This window comes from Drosophila gunungcola, chromosome 3R (genome assembly GCF_025200985.1).
Source record: "Drosophila gunungcola strain Sukarami chromosome 3R, Dgunungcola_SK_2, whole genome shotgun sequence".
In the NCBI taxonomy this organism is placed as follows: Eukaryota; Metazoa; Arthropoda; class Insecta; order Diptera; family Drosophilidae; genus Drosophila; species Drosophila gunungcola.
In genome coordinates this window covers 11,204,156-11,219,871 of record NC_069139.1, presented here as the reverse complement: position 1 = coordinate 11,219,871, position 15,716 = coordinate 11,204,156, and the positions used below count along the sequence as shown (strand labels likewise).

The 15,716-nt window shown below is 45.1% G+C and overlaps 7 protein-coding genes across 9 annotated transcripts in view; 3 read left to right on the top strand and 4 right to left on the bottom strand.

Moving 5' to 3' along the window:
• Positions 1-25: 25 nt before the first annotated feature.
• LOC128253272 (nuclear envelope pore membrane protein POM 121) lies at positions 26-4,842 on the bottom strand. The gene is made up of 4 exons (XM_052981555.1): positions 4,522-4,842; positions 4,288-4,455; positions 3,663-4,080; positions 26-3,596 (listed from the first exon to the last, which is right to left on the bottom strand). Exons 1-4 carry the CDS (start codon positions 4,593-4,595, stop codon positions 300-302), a joined length of 3,957 nt encoding a protein of 1,318 aa, XP_052837515.1. The 5' UTR covers positions 4,596-4,842; the 3' UTR covers positions 26-299.
• A 278-nt stretch (positions 4,843-5,120) lies between these two features.
• LOC128253441 (transcription factor Ouib) lies at positions 5,121-7,038 on the bottom strand. Its single transcript, XM_052981832.1, has 4 exons — positions 6,812-7,038; positions 5,873-6,750; positions 5,337-5,447; positions 5,121-5,281 (listed from the first exon to the last, which is right to left on the bottom strand). The coding sequence occupies exons 1-4, from the start codon at positions 6,926-6,928 to the stop codon at positions 5,170-5,172; spliced, it is 1,218 nt and encodes a 405-aa protein (XP_052837792.1). The 5' UTR covers positions 6,929-7,038; the 3' UTR covers positions 5,121-5,169.
• Positions 7,039-7,048: 10 nt separating this feature from the next.
• On the top strand, positions 7,049-9,052 carry LOC128253518 (zinc finger protein 8). Its single transcript, XM_052981979.1, has 5 exons — positions 7,049-7,112; positions 7,319-7,441; positions 7,502-7,911; positions 7,974-8,219; positions 8,290-9,052. The coding sequence occupies exons 2-5, from the start codon at positions 7,331-7,333 to the stop codon at positions 8,384-8,386; spliced, it is 864 nt and encodes a 287-aa protein (XP_052837939.1). The 5' UTR covers positions 7,049-7,112; positions 7,319-7,330; the 3' UTR covers positions 8,387-9,052.
• Positions 9,053-9,150: 98 nt separating this feature from the next.
• On the bottom strand, positions 9,151-10,887 carry LOC128253449 (transcription factor Ouib). The gene is made up of 6 exons (XM_052981847.1): positions 10,662-10,887; positions 10,471-10,596; positions 9,900-10,408; positions 9,594-9,728; positions 9,429-9,539; positions 9,151-9,370 (listed from the first exon to the last, which is right to left on the bottom strand). Exons 1-6 carry the CDS (start codon positions 10,794-10,796, stop codon positions 9,241-9,243), a joined length of 1,146 nt encoding a protein of 381 aa, XP_052837807.1. The 5' UTR covers positions 10,797-10,887; the 3' UTR covers positions 9,151-9,240.
• Positions 10,888-11,158: 271 nt separating this feature from the next.
• Positions 11,159-12,732, top strand: LOC128253444 (zinc finger protein 544). The gene is made up of 4 exons (XM_052981835.1): positions 11,159-11,375; positions 11,432-12,108; positions 12,164-12,298; positions 12,504-12,732. Exons 1-4 carry the CDS (start codon positions 11,256-11,258, stop codon positions 12,730-12,732), a joined length of 1,161 nt encoding a protein of 386 aa, XP_052837795.1. The 5' UTR covers positions 11,159-11,255.
• Positions 12,733-12,813: 81 nt separating this feature from the next.
• On the bottom strand, positions 12,814-14,410 carry LOC128253423 (zinc finger and SCAN domain-containing protein 12). The gene is made up of 4 exons (XM_052981804.1): positions 14,141-14,410; positions 13,319-14,082; positions 13,006-13,251; positions 12,814-12,947 (listed from the first exon to the last, which is right to left on the bottom strand). Exons 1-4 carry the CDS (start codon positions 14,288-14,290, stop codon positions 12,824-12,826), a joined length of 1,284 nt encoding a protein of 427 aa, XP_052837764.1. The 5' UTR covers positions 14,291-14,410; the 3' UTR covers positions 12,814-12,823.
• Positions 14,411-14,909: 499 nt separating this feature from the next.
• LOC128253557 (microtubule-associated protein Jupiter) overlaps positions 14,910-15,716 on the top strand; it is a 30,178-nt gene continuing 29,371 nt past the window's right edge. For 2 of the 3 annotated variants that reach the window (XM_052982088.1, XM_052982071.1), the window contains exon 1: positions 14,910-15,135. In XM_052982088.1, the coding sequence (XP_052838048.1) occupies positions 15,092-15,135 (44 nt within the window). In that variant the 5' untranslated portion in view covers positions 14,910-15,091. The remainder of the gene's footprint in view (positions 15,136-15,716) is intronic. The other variant, XM_052982097.1, reaches the window with a different exon arrangement.

Sequence of the window (15,716 nt, the reverse complement as noted above, 5' to 3'; positions counted from 1 at the left end):
ACCCAAATAAAGGAAAAGATTCAAATGTAATTTGAACACTTCAAGGTTCATACTTCATTGTTTATTTTTAGTTGGTTTTATATTGATTTCAATAACATACATTTTGTTTATTGAATGCATAAAAATATAATTAAATGATACGTTTCTAATTCTATACGCTTTAGAGACAATCACATTTACAGAAATGGATTTGTATATTACATTTTGGATTGCCAACTACATTCCTGCACTGTCTGGTAAAAAACAATAATTTAACTAGAAAAACAATAATGAACTACACATTAATTTGGGTCGCGGACTTATTTCTGCAGTCGCCGGGTGGCTTTGCGGATGGGTCGACTCTCCGACGGTGGGGCGAACATGTTTCCGGCGTTCGCCTGTTGGGCCGGACTGCCGCCGCCGCCGAAGCTGAAGGCTCCTGCCGGATTGCTAGCTGCCGGCGCAGGTGCTGGGCTTCCAAAGGTGAATGGCTTCGCTGTGTTCATGCCCTGGTTGCTGGGCGGCGAGGCGATGCCGCCTGTAGCTGCTCCGCCAAAGGAGAAGGGCGCATTGCCGGCTGTCGTGCTGCTGGCGGTGCTCTTAGCCCCGCCGAACGGGAAGACTCCTCCCGGCTTCGGTTGGTTTTGGGTGGCAGCCACCGCATTGGCGAACAGGTTGCCGCCCATGGGTGAGGCGCTGGGAGCGGGAGCCGCCGAGCCTCCTCCAAAGGCAAACGGTTTGTTCTGATTGGATGCGCCTGTTGGTGGCGCTGCTGGTGCTCCGAATCCTCCAAAGCTGGGCGCCGGAGCAGGAGCTGCTGATTGGGTGCACGGATTGTTGTTTGAAAAACTAAAGCTTGGCTTAACCACTCCGGTGTTGGGGCTTCCAAACATGTTTGTGGCCGCAGGCGCTTCCTTCTTGGTTGGTGTGGCAAAAGAGAAGCCACCTGGCGATGCTGCTCCTGTCTGGTTGCCGGTGTTTCCGCCAAAGTTAAAAGTCGTCTTGCTGGTGCTGGCGGGACTGCCAAACATATTTGTTCCACTCGCTTCAGAGGTATTCTTTGATGCCGCTGCGGCAAACGAGAATCCTCCAGAAGCTGGCGACGCCGATGGTGCAGACGCCTGCTGGGCACCTCCAAATCCAAATGGTTTGGTGGCTGCCACAGGAGGGGCTGCAGACGCGGCCTGTTGGGCTGATCCACTGCCAAACATGGGTGTGGCAGGCTTCTGCTGGGCTGAGCCGAATCCAAAGGCGTTGCTTGCCGGTGTGGGCGCTGCAGATGATGCCGATGGTGCTGCGCTGCCAAAGGCAGGTGGTGCGCTCTTTTCCGCGCCGCCAAAGTTAAACAACGAACTCGGCTTGGCTGCCGAGTTGTTGTCTGCTCCTGCTCCTCCTCCTCCTCCAAATGCAAATATTGATTTGTTGTCCTTATTTTCACTGCTTCCTCCAGCTGCTGCTGCTGCTGCTCCTCCAAAGGCAAAGGGCTTGGTGGTAGCTGCATTCTGACCAAACACATTGTTTGCGGTATTAGTTGTAGTAGGTTCTGTTGTCTTCGATGTGGCTGATCCTCCAAAGGCAAAGAGATTCGTGGGCGCTGGGGCTCCGCCTGCCACGGTTGTGGTAGCTCCAAAACCGAATGGCTTGGCAGGCTCGGCAGCTGTGGTTGCTGCGGCATCTCCTGGTGGTTTAAAGGCGCTTCCAAAGCTGTTGTCCTGACTTCCGAAGATACCAGGCTTAGTTGGCTCGGCCTTGGTAGCCGCGGGTTGACTGAAAACCCCGGCAAAAGAGTTAGCGCCCGGCTGCGATTGACTGCCAAACGATTGTGTTAATGCTGCTCCAGCTGGTTGAGTGGTGCTACCGCCAAAGCTGAAAACAGCCGGTTTGGCAGCAGGTGCTTCATTTCCACTGCTTGCCGGAGTCCCTGAGGTTGCATTGCCCGACTGTCCAAAGGCAAATATTGGTTTGCTTCCCGATGAGTTCATCGCATTGCTAGTGGTCGATGGTCCTGTTCCAAATGGCGATATTATTTCTGTGGCTGGGTTGTTCATTGTGGCCGGTCCTGTTGGTCCTGCTGAAATCGGCTTGCCAAAGCTGATGGATGACGTGGTCGATGTCGTCGTTGGTATGGCCGCTCCAAAAGTAGTTGTAGTTGTGGCCGCTCCAAAAGTAATTGTAGTTGTGACCGCTCCAAAAGTAGTTGTAGTTGTGGCCGGCGTTCCTGAGTTAGTTGAATTGGCTTTTGTCGTTGCGGGGCTGTCTATTTTGAATCCAGATGCGACGCCTACTGTTGTTCCATTGGCAGACGGTTGCCCAAATGAGAACATTGGCTTTGTGGTGGTGGCACTGGTGCTTAAAGTAGTAGTTACAGTAGTGCTGGCATTTCCAAATGAGAGTGTGGGTGCAGCAGAGGATTTCGGTGTGCCAAAAGTAATCAATGGTTGAGTTGTTGCTGCAGGCGCCAAAGATTTAGCTGGTAATTCGAGCTTGGCAGGGATTCCTGCTGGTGGTGCCGGATCCTTCTCGGTGGTCTTTGGCGCCGCTGCTGGGTTCGGTGAAGCGGTCGTCGCCGACTGGCCAAACACAAGTTTCGGCAGTGGGTCGGTGGTACTTGTGGTTGACGTTTCCGCTGGCTTTATCACCTGGTTACTTAGTATTACCGGCTTGCTGGGCGCCGAAGTACTCATGGTCGCGGTGGAGGTTGTGGTCGTGGTGGTTGTAGTTGTAGTCACAGGCGGCGCAATTGTAGGTTTTATGGGCGTTGGCAGGTCCACAGGAGCTGGCGCTGGAGCGTCTAGTTCGTCCGGTTCACCATGGTACAGTTCACCCTTCAATCCACTGAGCATTATGGCCAGTTTGGTCTTGTGCGTGCGTTCAACACTGGGATTTTTAACGCCCAGCATGGAGTTCTGCTGCTTAGGCTTCACAAAATTAATGCCCGCGCATTCCCCGGCATCAACCTCCGGACTGTTCAGATCCTGTCGCGGCTGTTCCGCTTTCGTTTGAGACTGCCGCGCATTGAATAGCGTAAGCTTGGGTTTCTCCGTCACAGTCGGAACTTCTGCAGATCTCTGATCTGCTGGAGGTGCTGAAATTGTCCGCGCAGGAGGCACTGGCGACACAGAGAGAACGGGCATGCTCGACGCCTTGGTAACCGATTCTGCGATCACTTTACGCTGAATTTTGGCCACATTCTCGCCGGGGGAGTTGTCCGGCGAGCTCCCACTGGCAGTGGGCTCACATTTGCTCCGCTGAAAGCTCTCCCGCATGTCGAACAGCTTCCGCTTGTTTCTGTGCCGCCGACTGGAGCTCAGCGAGGAGGCAATGTCGTTGTTGTAGCTGCAGTTGGGCCGCTTGGCAAGCTGCTCCGGCGACTGGGTGGGCGATATGCTGCCATTGGAGAGCATATGCTGCATTGAAGGTGGAGCAGGCACCAGCGATGTCGAATGATGCCTGAGAGGAACCGATACAGTGAGTTCGCGTTGTCTCTTAAAGGACTGATTTTGCTGCTGCTGATGCTGCGGCATCTGGGTGAGCTGTTGTTGGTGACGGTGGTGGTCCACAAAGTCCACACCTCGATGGCAACTCCTTTTCGTAAAGTCGTGAGGCGAGGACGCATCCTGAAAGCAAGCGAAGCCTAAGCTTGTGTCCTTTCGAGGGGATAGAAGTTGAGGGCTTAAACTTACACCACTGTTGATTCGCTTCCGCGAAATCTCCTTGAGCTCCTCCAGCACGCTCCTGGTTGGTTCACTCTCGTGCTGCGGATGCGGCGGATGCAAGATTGGTCGATTCTCCCGCGACAGCTGCTCCTGCTCGCTGGCCTTGTGCACCACTCCCGCCAGAGAGTTGGAGCGCAAAAGGCTGGGCAGTGTGTTGCCGGAATAGAAGCTCCGCTCCGGTGGTGCAATTTGGGTCATGGAAAGCGCCGGCACCTTCGATTTGTAGGGCAGCGGGGTGGCGGGAGCCCTGCGCGGCTGCGTCAGTGGATTGTACAGATTGCTGGCGGACATGCTGCGCTGCAGACCACTGCGTCCGCCCAGGCTGCTCTCATGGTAGGCCACTATCCGGGAGGCCAGTCCACTGCTGTGCACATCGACAAATGTTCTGTAAGATCGGTTGGGGTTGAAGTTAATATTGAAGATCTTAAAATCAATAATATTCTTTTGAAAGGGACGAAATTAAAATCAATATTCGGGGAGCTTTTATATATTTTACCACAACTCCTCTTCAAGTAATCAGATCCTAAGACTTTTATGCTCTGGATGGCTGTACTTTCACCAAGCGGTGCAATTAAGAAACTAGGCCACGTACCTGGGATCCAACTGGCTGAGGTTCAGTTTTTGTCGCGATATGCTGCTGGGCGATGTGGCCGTGTGGTTCATCAATGACCTTTCCGGGGTGCGGGTGCCATTGAGCGTGGTGTTCGCCCCCTTGGGACTCAGCCCCCTCAAGAAACTGGCGGGCGAGTGGCGATTGCCCCTGAACAAAGGAAAAAAACTGTGATTTGTAATCGAGTCCAATTGAGAACGACAGGTGGGCACTCACATTAGCGACGCGTCAATCCGCGTGGAATCCGCCATGGGCGACATGCTGCTCAAGTTAAAGCGACGACGCTCCATGCTGCCGAAGGTCAGCAACCGGTTTTTTTCACAGTGCAATTGGGAAGGTGTGGAATTCTTGCGGGGGCGGTTTTAGCTTCGTCCAAGTGTCGCCTAAAATACTTTAAATTTTCCTCGAAACCACCTGTTTTAATTTAAATTAAATCTTAAGCGGAATAAAATGTCAAATTTAGAGGAAATTTGAGCGGTGTGACCGTAGCTGAAGCGCCAAAATATACCAATAACTGGCACTCTATAGCGAAATATTTCAACGCGTTTTAAATTTAATAATTTAAAACTAAAAAATAATGCGGACTCTTCTTCACCCCGCTAAGATATATTGTTACAATTTCATTAAATATATTATCCAAACAAACTAAAACTGTACAGCCTTGCCGTACTACTAAAAAGAAACTGGAGGCGGTAAGTGTTGCCACTTCGGATTTTTTTGGCACAGCCCTGTTATCGATTATATTCGCAAAGAGTGGCGCCAGATATCGTAATCAAAAAGTGAAATCTACTCCCAAATTAAAAGAACTTAGAAAGTTTGTTTTTAAAAACTAATAAAAAGTATAATTTTCAGAAAATTTTTTTTTCATTCTGTGCCTTCGAGTCCGTTGTTTTTCACTCTTAAACTGTGAAACTTGGACCGCAGGTGGGCCTTAAGATGAGTGTTGCGCTGGAAAGTTTGCTCACAGATAGTGCAGCTGAAATGGAAATTAACTAAGTTTTGGATCGCCGAAACATATTAATTATACTCACGAAAAGGCCCGCACACCTGTATGAATCAATTCGTGCCGTTTGCGTCCGGAAGCCGAGCTGAAGCTTTTGTCGCATAGGTTGCAGCTGTAAGGCTTGGCATTAGTGTGAACTCTAGAAATAAATATTCTTTATTAGCACTCCAAAACTTCGATAGCAATTTTAGAGAAGTTTATCAGAAATCTTTTCGCTTAAAATTGTTATGAAATTTTTGTGTGTAAGTTTTTCTGATCAACAGTTCTCAGAAATTTACCAACCCAATTTAAGTCGAAGAATAATAACAATAATAATACTTATTTAATAGAATGAATTGGTTGATTAATACTCACTATTAAAAATATACATTTGTTTAGTATTAAATAAAAAGTAAAAAAAAAACATTAAAATTAATTAAAATTATAACCTTTGTACAAACTTTATCAAGTTTGGCTATGAATAATTTAAGTCGATAATATACTACTACTATACTAATTTCTTCAGATAAGTTTAAATAAATTAAATTAATACCTACGAATGAAAAATATGTAAGTATCACCTACCTTTCGTGGATGACGCGGGTGGTGCTGTTGTGGAAGGACTTGGTGCAGTATCGGCAGGCGTAGGGCTTCTCGCCCTGGTGCACGATCCTCTGGTGCAGTGACATGAGGTGCTCGGTGTAGAACTGCTTACCGCATTCCTGGCAGGCGAAGTTCTTCATGCCCGTGTGCCGCAGCATGTGCAGCTTGAAGTTGCTCTGGTCGGTGAAATGGCGGCCGCACTGCTCGCAGACGCAGTCCCGCTTCCGCTGCTGCCGCTTTCGCTCTACGATCTGGTCCTCGGTCAAGTTTTTCCACGTGACGTACTGTTTCTTTCTTTTGGGCTTCGAGGTCGTCGTCTCCGAGGAGCAACTACTTGCTCTGGGGCGACCTTGCGCCCGCTTTGTCGAGGGCGGTGGTGAATCTGGAGAGGATCCATTACTCTCATCCTCACGTTCATTGTAATAGGCACCCTTTACTTCCTCCACGAACTCCTTGTTCTCTGTTGTGGTGCTTTCGTCATCGTCGTAAATTGACTCAAACTCCTTCTGCACACTGGAGACAAGGGAGTCGGCATCTTGGGACACCTCTTCGCCCACTTCGACGTTATACGCCTCCGCATCTGCGTCTACATCTTGAAACTCTTCAAAGAACTCATCGACTTTTTCGATAGAATTGTCCAAAGGTAAGCCGAACCCTTTGACTTCAGCCTCCTCCTTGATATCTACAACCACCTCGGCTTCCTCAAGGTCTGTCCCAAACTTTTCCTGTTCAGGATTTCTGAGTCGCCGGACCAAGTCCTCCTGCGTTTGGATGCACCTTTCCCGGAACACAATGGCCTGATTTAAGTCGAGCAGGCAGCATGCGCATATGCAGCTGGGCAGCTCCGGATCATCATGCAACTGCAATTACAGCGGATATTTTAACAAAAAATTCAGAGAAAATAAACATTTTTTATCTTACCATGGCGCCAGATACAAGATTTACGTTTTGCAGCAACGTAGCGTTTTCTATGTGAAAGAGATTCTTGGCTTTTGAGTTATAGATGACGCCTCCGCAGGTCCTGCATTGAAGCGTCATTTCGTTTATGGAAAATATTTGAGTTTATTTCGAATATAAACAATGAATTGTTTGGCAAACGCATCAGCTACATGTATATGAAACAGCTGTTTAGTGGTCGGCGATAACGATAACGATAACTGTGGCAGTGACATGTGTAGTGGGGGGTATTAAACCGTGGAAGCTGTTAGAAAACTTAAAAACGGTAAAATAACAATAAGTTTAGAAATTAGTTTATATTTGTTAATAAATTAAGTGCAATTATAAAAGAGTAAAATAAATATATCAGCCCTTGTCAACAATTTAAAACCACGCGCATGCTTTCATCAATTGTGTCACCCTAACTATTCCGCACCTAAACACTATTAGCCAAAAAAAGTAAACAAACATTTTATTTGTATTTAAAAACAGCAAAAATCCAGGATGCGAATCATAAATTGCCGCATTTGCTCTAAAACAGAAGCACCAATTAACGTATTTGACCCGGCAAATGGGCACCTGGTTCGTCAAATTCATTCAATTACAGGAGTCGAGGTAAGGACTAAAAATACTTCCTTCATCTAGGCACTTAACTTTGCTATTTTTGATTTCCAGCTAATTTGCAAAAAAGAAATATCCAGCCACTTGTGTATGGTTTGCTTGGGCGATCTGGAGACAGCCATTAAATTTCGCCAGCGCTGCATCATTTCCGAGAAACAGAATCTGGAGAGGACTGAGTCCACCAGAAAAGATTACCCAAAAAAAGAACCCACCAAGCATGAAGACATTGATGATAACCAAATCGAGCTTGCATTAGATGAATCCATTTTGATTCCCGAAATCAAAGAGCTTCCACAGACTGCTGGACAAATCAAAGCACCCATGAGCTCGAAGCACCCAACTCGAAATCGTAGAACTGGTCCATATACCTGCGAAGAGTGCGGAAAAATCATTAACAACAAGACGAACTTTCAGGAGCACAAACTTAGGCACACAGGCATCAAGGATTTTCATTGTCCTTTTGGGTAGAGATTTATCAATAAGCTTTTATATTCTATAGAATGCTTAAGACTGTTATTCTTTTTAGGGATTGCGGAAGGAGCTTTGCCACTCGGAAGGAGCTGACTCGCCACAGCCGTATCCATACGGGCGAAAAGCCCTACGTCTGCCTGTACTGTCCACGTCGGTTCTCAGACACGAGTGCTCGCCAGGAGCACCACCGGCGCCATCGGAACGAGCGACGCTTTGAGTGCGACATCTGCGAATTGACTTTTGTAAGCTCCGGATGTCTGGGCAAGCACAAGATGACCCATGCCGCCGAACGGAAGCACTAGTGGGCATTTCGATTTGGGCCAACTCTACATGTTTTTTTTTACATATTCCAACACCTTTTGATTTTACAGCTGCTACGTTTGTCAGAAGCACTTCCAGCGGATCTCCCAACTGATGCTTCACTTCTCCAGCACCGTTCACAAGGAAAAAGCCCAGAGTCTATTATAATAGCGTAGCTAGTCATTATTTTGTAGCCCCCTTTATACTACCTATTCGTAAGAACCTATATGAGTTTAAAGCCTAATCTTAACATAAATATTCCGAGTCTTTTGAGAAGACACGAGTGTAAGCAGCATAGAACTTCAAGTATATACATACTTAATCCAGTGCCATTATTAATCCATTGTTTTATGGCATTTATTGATGTTAAAAACAGTCGATTTTTTGTCAAACTTTAGCTTCCAACAAAAGTAAAAACTGCATAAAGAAATATATTTTCGAACACAACTGAATCCTTCCATGCCATTTATTGGTGTTTAATCGAGAAATTAAAACAAAAATAATTACAAAAAGTATTAATATTATGTACTGCTTTTAAATGCGTATTTATTGCCAATCCAAATCCATTAAACACATATAAGTGTTTGTTTTCTGAAAACAATTAAAAAATATATAATATGAAATAAGTGCTTATATTATGTACTGCCTTTAAATGTGTTTTTTAACAGAAGTAAATTTTTTAAAAATGTACTAGTAAAACACGCTAAACCTTTTACAGAAATTGATTTATTACCAAACCAAAAACAATGCTATATGGCGTTTATTGATGTTAAAAACAAATATTTAATCTTTAAAATTTGTCAATTTACATATTTTAATAAAATATATGTGCTCTTAAAAATGTTTTTTTTTGGCCCAAAAGGTGTACGATTACAAATTATATTAGAGTCTTACAGATAACGTTTAAAACCAGAAAGATAATTTGTTACACATCCTGGTCGGACCATTTGTACTCTTTTTATTTATACAATATCTATTTATAATTAAATTATCTATAAAAATGTTAATTGCAAGTTTTAGGACTAGTAGATCTCTGAGTGCCGCATCGGTTCGTTATTCTGGTGGTTCCTAACAGTCTGTTGGTGGGTCATCGTGCCGATATGCTGCTCCAGCTGGTGCTTGCGGGAGAAGGTCTTATTGCACGGCCGGCATCTAAAAATGCAACGAACTTTAGATTAAGCAGGCTTGAACAAATTCGTGAGTAAGCTACAGGAAGGGTTTCTCTCCCGTGTGGGTAAGCATATGGTTCTTTAGCACATTGGAGTAGGAGAATGACTTTCCGCAGGTAGAGCAGGTAAAAGGCCTCTCGTTTGTGTGGGTTCTGGAAGATAATTAAGTTAGCAATAAACTTTTTTCGGGGGAATGGTTGTCTTACCTCTCATGGCGTATATTAGAGCTGCGGTCGGCAAATGAACGGTTGCAGTATTTACATGTAAAGGGCTTTTCGCCCGTGTGCACTCGAATGTGGCGATTAAGCTCGGATGGGCCTGCAAATGTTTTGCCGCAGATTCTGTCAGGTTATATCAATTACATTATTATTATTAAATCAGAATTGTTTCTTTTTTATAGCAGAGTTCTGTACGAGAGCATTCAAGTTACAATTTTTCAATAAGTATACAAACATGTATTCATTTTTAAAACCCTTTGAATGCATTCATGCAAAACCCTACCGAATACCCACTCGCATTCAAATGGCTTTTCGGCCATATGGCGACGCATATGAATGTTTAGCGCCGCCCGCTTGGAGTAGATATTGCCGCAAATCTCGCACATGATGTTTGTGGAGGACTCTTCGGGCGAGGACTTGCAGCTCGATTGTACTGATGGGCGCTCCTGGCTGAGACTGCGTGCATGTCCGGAGCCAGATCCGCGTGGTCGTCCACGACCACGTTTCGTCATCCGAGACTTCCGCACCTTGGGTTTGCGGCAGCGCTCGGTGGGCTCGTAGTCGCTATCGGTGCTGTTCGGCACCAGCAGGTCGTTCTCGTCCAGTTCGTCCACCACATTGTTGATGTCATAAGGCTGAGTGATCTCCGCAACGCCGTCCTCCAACCGCTCCTCCATCATGTTCTCCATCTCGATGTCCTCCTCGACGCCATCGATGAAGTCGTTGGCCGACTCGTAGATGTACTCGATGTGGTCCGCCACTATGTGTGGCACGTCGTCCGTTGGCTCCGACTTCATCTCCGCCTGGAGAGAGGAATAGTTTAAAGTTTAAATAGAGTTCTTTGGGTGGCCCAAAAGGGATATACCTTGACAACATTGGTGGCAAACGTCCGCTCGCTCTCCTGGCACAGCTCCCGGAACTTGTGGGCGCTTGTCAGCCGCTCCACGCAGCTGTAGCACAGCATGCTCGGAATGTTCTGCAGCGGCACCAGCTGGAAAATCAGAGCGGAATTAGCCGCGGAGTTCGGGTCACAGGTGCACCTTCCACCACATGTACCTTTATGCTGCCCACTTCCTCAATCTTGCGCACCAGCTCCCGGCACTGGGCATCGTCGTCGTCGAACAGTGGCGCCATCGCCTCCGAGTTGATGTCCTCTGTCAAACAGATCCTGCACAGCATGTACTCGGGCATGATTTTGCTTGTCCTGGCCGTCCGTATGTCTGCAAATCAGTGAAATAAACAAGCGTCTTGAAACTTTTCCCAGGGTTGTCAAAAGTGTCAAAGGCTGTACAGTTATCGAACTTCTTATCGACGTATCGATTACTGATAAGACATTTTTTAAAAAACCCCGCTTTGAAATGCAAAAGTATTCGGACAACCAAACATAAATTAAATTTAAATACGTATAGATAAATAATTATATAAACAATTGATTAAATAGTATTTGCTTACATTTGTTTTATACAACAATAAAAAGGGAAAAAAAATTAATTGCTAACAATAAAAGTCTGATCGATAGTTTAAAGCAATCGATATTGTGGATACTAATATCGCGTACTTGACAGCTCTAATATTTTCAATGCCCAGCTCTGGCATTTGAATCGGAATTTGACGGGATACCAAGGAGGAAATTCTGAAACAAACAGATCAATGGAAATCAGCATTAAGTGGAGCATGTGTCGCACTTGCACCGCCAAGAAAGGCTTCATGCTGCAGTCCCTCTTCAAATCCGAGGCATACAAGCAGTTGCTCTTATATGCAGGCATAGTTGTGAGTTCATGACGATACCAGATTAGTTTTGTGTTTAATAAATACTTATTGACCAGGTGAAACCGGATGATGGATTGCCAGATCAAATTTGCTCGGATTGTGTAGACAGGCTGGAGGACGTAGATCGATTCCTGAGCGAATGCAAAAGGTCCGACGAGCACCTAAGAAGCCTTGTGCGCCAAACCATGTCCTCGGCAGCGTCTTTTCAGACCATTGAAAATAAGGATCCGCCTGTTAGCCAAAGAAAGCGTGCTAGAAAGCAGAATATTTCAGAGAGACTCATGGAAGAGAAGCCCCTAGTCATCAAGACTGACGAAAGTCAATGCCAGGAAAGCCGGGAAACGAAAGCCAAATCAGTCGAATCTGTACCCACAAAAAAACCCCCGTCCCCGGAGGAGGCAGGTCACTTCGTTTACGTTTTAAACGTCAATACGGATAAGGAGAAACCCACAATCCTGGAAGACTACATCATCAGTGGTTCAGTCAAGGACAGCATAAATGACAATGACTTGGAAAGCTCATCCCAGGACGGCACCGTCGTTATAGACAGCATGCAGGAGACCAGTGAGGAGTCCCAGAAATCAGAGCCAGCCCCAGAATACGATATTGATCTAGGTGTGGTCTGTGTGCCTGACAAGTATAGATGCAGGATATGCCACAATTCATACGCATATCTCTCACAGCTCAAAGTACACATGACATTTCACCGCAATGAGAAGGGCTATGAGTGCGAGTATGTATCTAAAACAAATCTATAAAATCAGGATATTAAAAGATGTTTGCTTTAGGGTGTGCCGAAAGACATTCAGAGCGGCCTGCAACCTGAAAACTCATATGCGAACACACACCGGTGAAAAGCCCTACAAATGTTCATATTGTACTCGCCGATTTGCAGATTGCAGCACTCATCGCAAACACGAACGGTATGGTACCATACTCAAACTGATCATTTTTACCTTTAAAACACACAATTTGCAACGTTTACAAAGCATTTTTCTTGTGACCAATTTATTTTTAACAAATTTTCCTCTGCTTTTATTTGCTCTAATAATTATAGTTAACAAAAATACCTAAGCTTTTCAAACTATAACTATTTTTAATATTTACTCATTTTGATATCCTTTCTAGCATGCACACGAATGAACGACCTTATGCTTGCAACATTTGCGGAAAAACCTTTTCACTTTCCACCTCTCGCAAGGCCCACTACCTTCTGCACAGTGCTGATAAGCCGCACAAGTGCCTCACTTGCGACAAGGCTTTTCGTCTGAAACACCAGCTCACGGCGCACGAGAAGACGAATGCGCACTATCTAGGTGTGACGGCAGTTATCGAGGACAGCGACCTGATGACATAGCTAAAAAATATAAATCTATGATAAATGTGTCTGTTTTTTAGCCTAAAATACTTGTTGCTAACTAAAATTAGAAAAAAAAAATGGCAGAGCATTAGCTCTGCGTGAAGTCCGTGGAGTTGGGTATGGAGCTCTCCAATTTGTTGCGGTGGGTGAGGGTCTGCAAATGGGCCTTCAGTTGATGCAGCAGGGTGAATGACTTGGAGCATATGTCACAGCTGAAGGACGGAAGTCATTAGATTTTTGCTTCTAGGTAACTCGAGTATTCCTTCTTACCTGTAATTTTTCTCGCCGGAGTGCACCAGGAGGTGATTCTTGAGGATGGCTGTGTGCGTGAAGGTCTTGCCGCACTCCTGACAGGCGTAAGGTCGAGTATTTGTGTGTACCCGCTCATGGCGAACCCTTTCGCTCCGGTCGTAGAAGTGGCGGTCGCAATACATGCATTTGTAAGGACGAACGCCGGTATGACGACGAATGTGGGCTCGCAGCTCGCCCATTTGACGAAAGGCTTTGTTGCAGATTCTGAAAAGCACATATATATATTTTCTCAACGGAAATCAAATAGAAAACTTATACACTTTCGACCTACTCGCATTGGTGTGGTTTATATTCCGTATGGGTCATCAAATGAGCTGTGAACATGGATTTCTTGTAAAAGACGTTGCCACACAGGTTGCACACTAATTTGTCCTCTATCTTTGACTTGGTCGCCTTTCCCTGTGCGCTGATCTCCTTCCGCTTGAACTTAAGTTCGCTGTCCGGCTTGCGGGGCCTTCCCAGTTTGCGGAACCGTCCTGAATTGCGTGGGTCCTCTTTTGGGCTGGGATCCGGCGAAGGTGAGGTTGAAAGAAAATCATCTTCGTGGAGTTCTTCGTAGTCGACCTCATAGTACTCCTCGTTTAGAAGGGAAGAATCCTCTACAAGCTTATCTTCAATGGTTTCTTCCATTTCTGGATTACTAACGTATGCGTCCAGGTGGGAAATCAAAATTTGTTCAGGACTCTCCTTAACGGTCTCATTTTCCTCTTCGATTTGTTCGTCTATAATGTACCCGTTGACATCGAGCACTTCCTGCACGTTATCCTCCAGTTGTTGCTCTTCCTCTGTCGTTTGGCTGATCTCCTCCTGGTAATTGTTTTCAAGGCCCGAATTCAGCTGCAGTTTTTCGTACAGATACTCCATGTACTCGCCGTCGCTGGCTTGGAGCAAATCCTCCGGTCTCTCCGAATCAGGAAAACTTGTTTCCCAGTACACCTGTGAGTTTAGGCACATCTGACGGAAGTTGCACCACATTTGAACGAATTCGGTACAGCTGTGGCAGGCTTTGGTTGGCATCTTGGCAGATTGACGAACCTGCAGGTGATTGAAGTGGTAAAGCGTGACATATAACTACTTTTGCTATTCTTCTCACCTTTATGCCGCAGCAGAACTCAACCTTCTCGATCAGCAGGTCATCGTTTTCAGCCTCATCGTCAAAAAGAGAACTCATTGTCTGCTCCTCAGAATCGCCTAGGCAAATCCGACACTTCATCAACACCTTTGGGGAGCTGGTGATATTCATCTTGGCCAGAAATTGGATGCAAGTCGGCAGTTAGCCAATATTTTTAAAATCAAATTGGTAGTAAACAAAACAACAAATCTAACATTATAATAATCTGTGTGACCGTAACTAATGTGTGAAAATATACCAGTAGAGATTAATAGAAAATACCAGTTTTTTTAACTGTTATTTTTCCTGTTTTATACAAATTAAAAATTCTTTAAATAAATAAACAGAATGTGTTATTTAAGTCAATTGTTAGCTTGATAATATTTTTGAACTCTAATTATTTGTACAAACAAATTTTTAAAATTATTTGACTACCATAAACATTGAATAGATCGTGTTACTTACCAAGGCTTAACATAAGTGGGGAAGTGGAATCTAATTATGTTAACGATTATTACCTATGAACAATTTTTATATTCTAGACCTAACTAATAACAACAAAATTTTCTGAGGAAGAGTAAAAAAAATGTATATGATATCTTTGTACAATAATAAATAGTAACGGTGATTTTCCGATAGAATTCGGAATAAAATAAGTGAGCCCCCCTATAAGTATTTTCCTGCTCCGGCCCTGCCGCTGTGGCGTTTTTTAGGTTTTTTTTTTCTGAGCCGACGGTATGACCTAAAGGCTCAGTGACGGCCACACTTATTTCGCCTTTCGAACTGAACGAACGTGCCGCGGCATCTGCTCTTGGACTCTTATTCTCCGTTTTGTGTGCATTTCCCACTTGCATTTTGTGTGTTTCACGTCATCGCGTGTGTGCCAGTTTTATTCAATTGTTACCAAGCGTCAAATTACGGCTAAACAGCAAGATGATCTCCAATTTTGATTGTACCGATAATCAGGCCAGCAGCAAGTAAGTAAATCCGAGCAGTTGCCGGCATTTTTTTAAATAATCCGAGTGTGTGTGTAGGCGTTTGCACTTGTATTGGTTAGGATTTGCAGATTTCCAGCAACAACGCTTAGTGCCGTTCTTTGGCTCCCTTTTTTACTTTTTTTTTTATCGTTCCGTTGCTTTTTTGTGTGCTTCCTCCATTAACTCTATTCCCCATTTCCGTTCCGAATTCCTTCTCCGCTTTCGCCTCCCAATTTGCACTATGCGCGTATTGATCTTTTAATGGGTTAACTGTTCTTTTGGATCGGAGAGTTTTCCTATTCGATTTGAGGTTGTTACTCCATCTCCCTTATTGTTATGGACTCGTCAGAAAACGCCCTTAACAACCGATATTTGATATATGTGTAACCCCCGCTGTTAACAGGACTTTGTTTCAGCTGCAACTGGGGAAAATTGACCATTTTTAGCAGTTAGTACATGCATAAGCATATGTATGATTGTGTGCGTGTGTGCTTTGGTGCACAGTGGTGGTTCTAGTTAAGTGCACACTGCAATGTCAGCAAGTGTGCTAGTTTTCCTTCCCCACCCCCACCCACAATAGC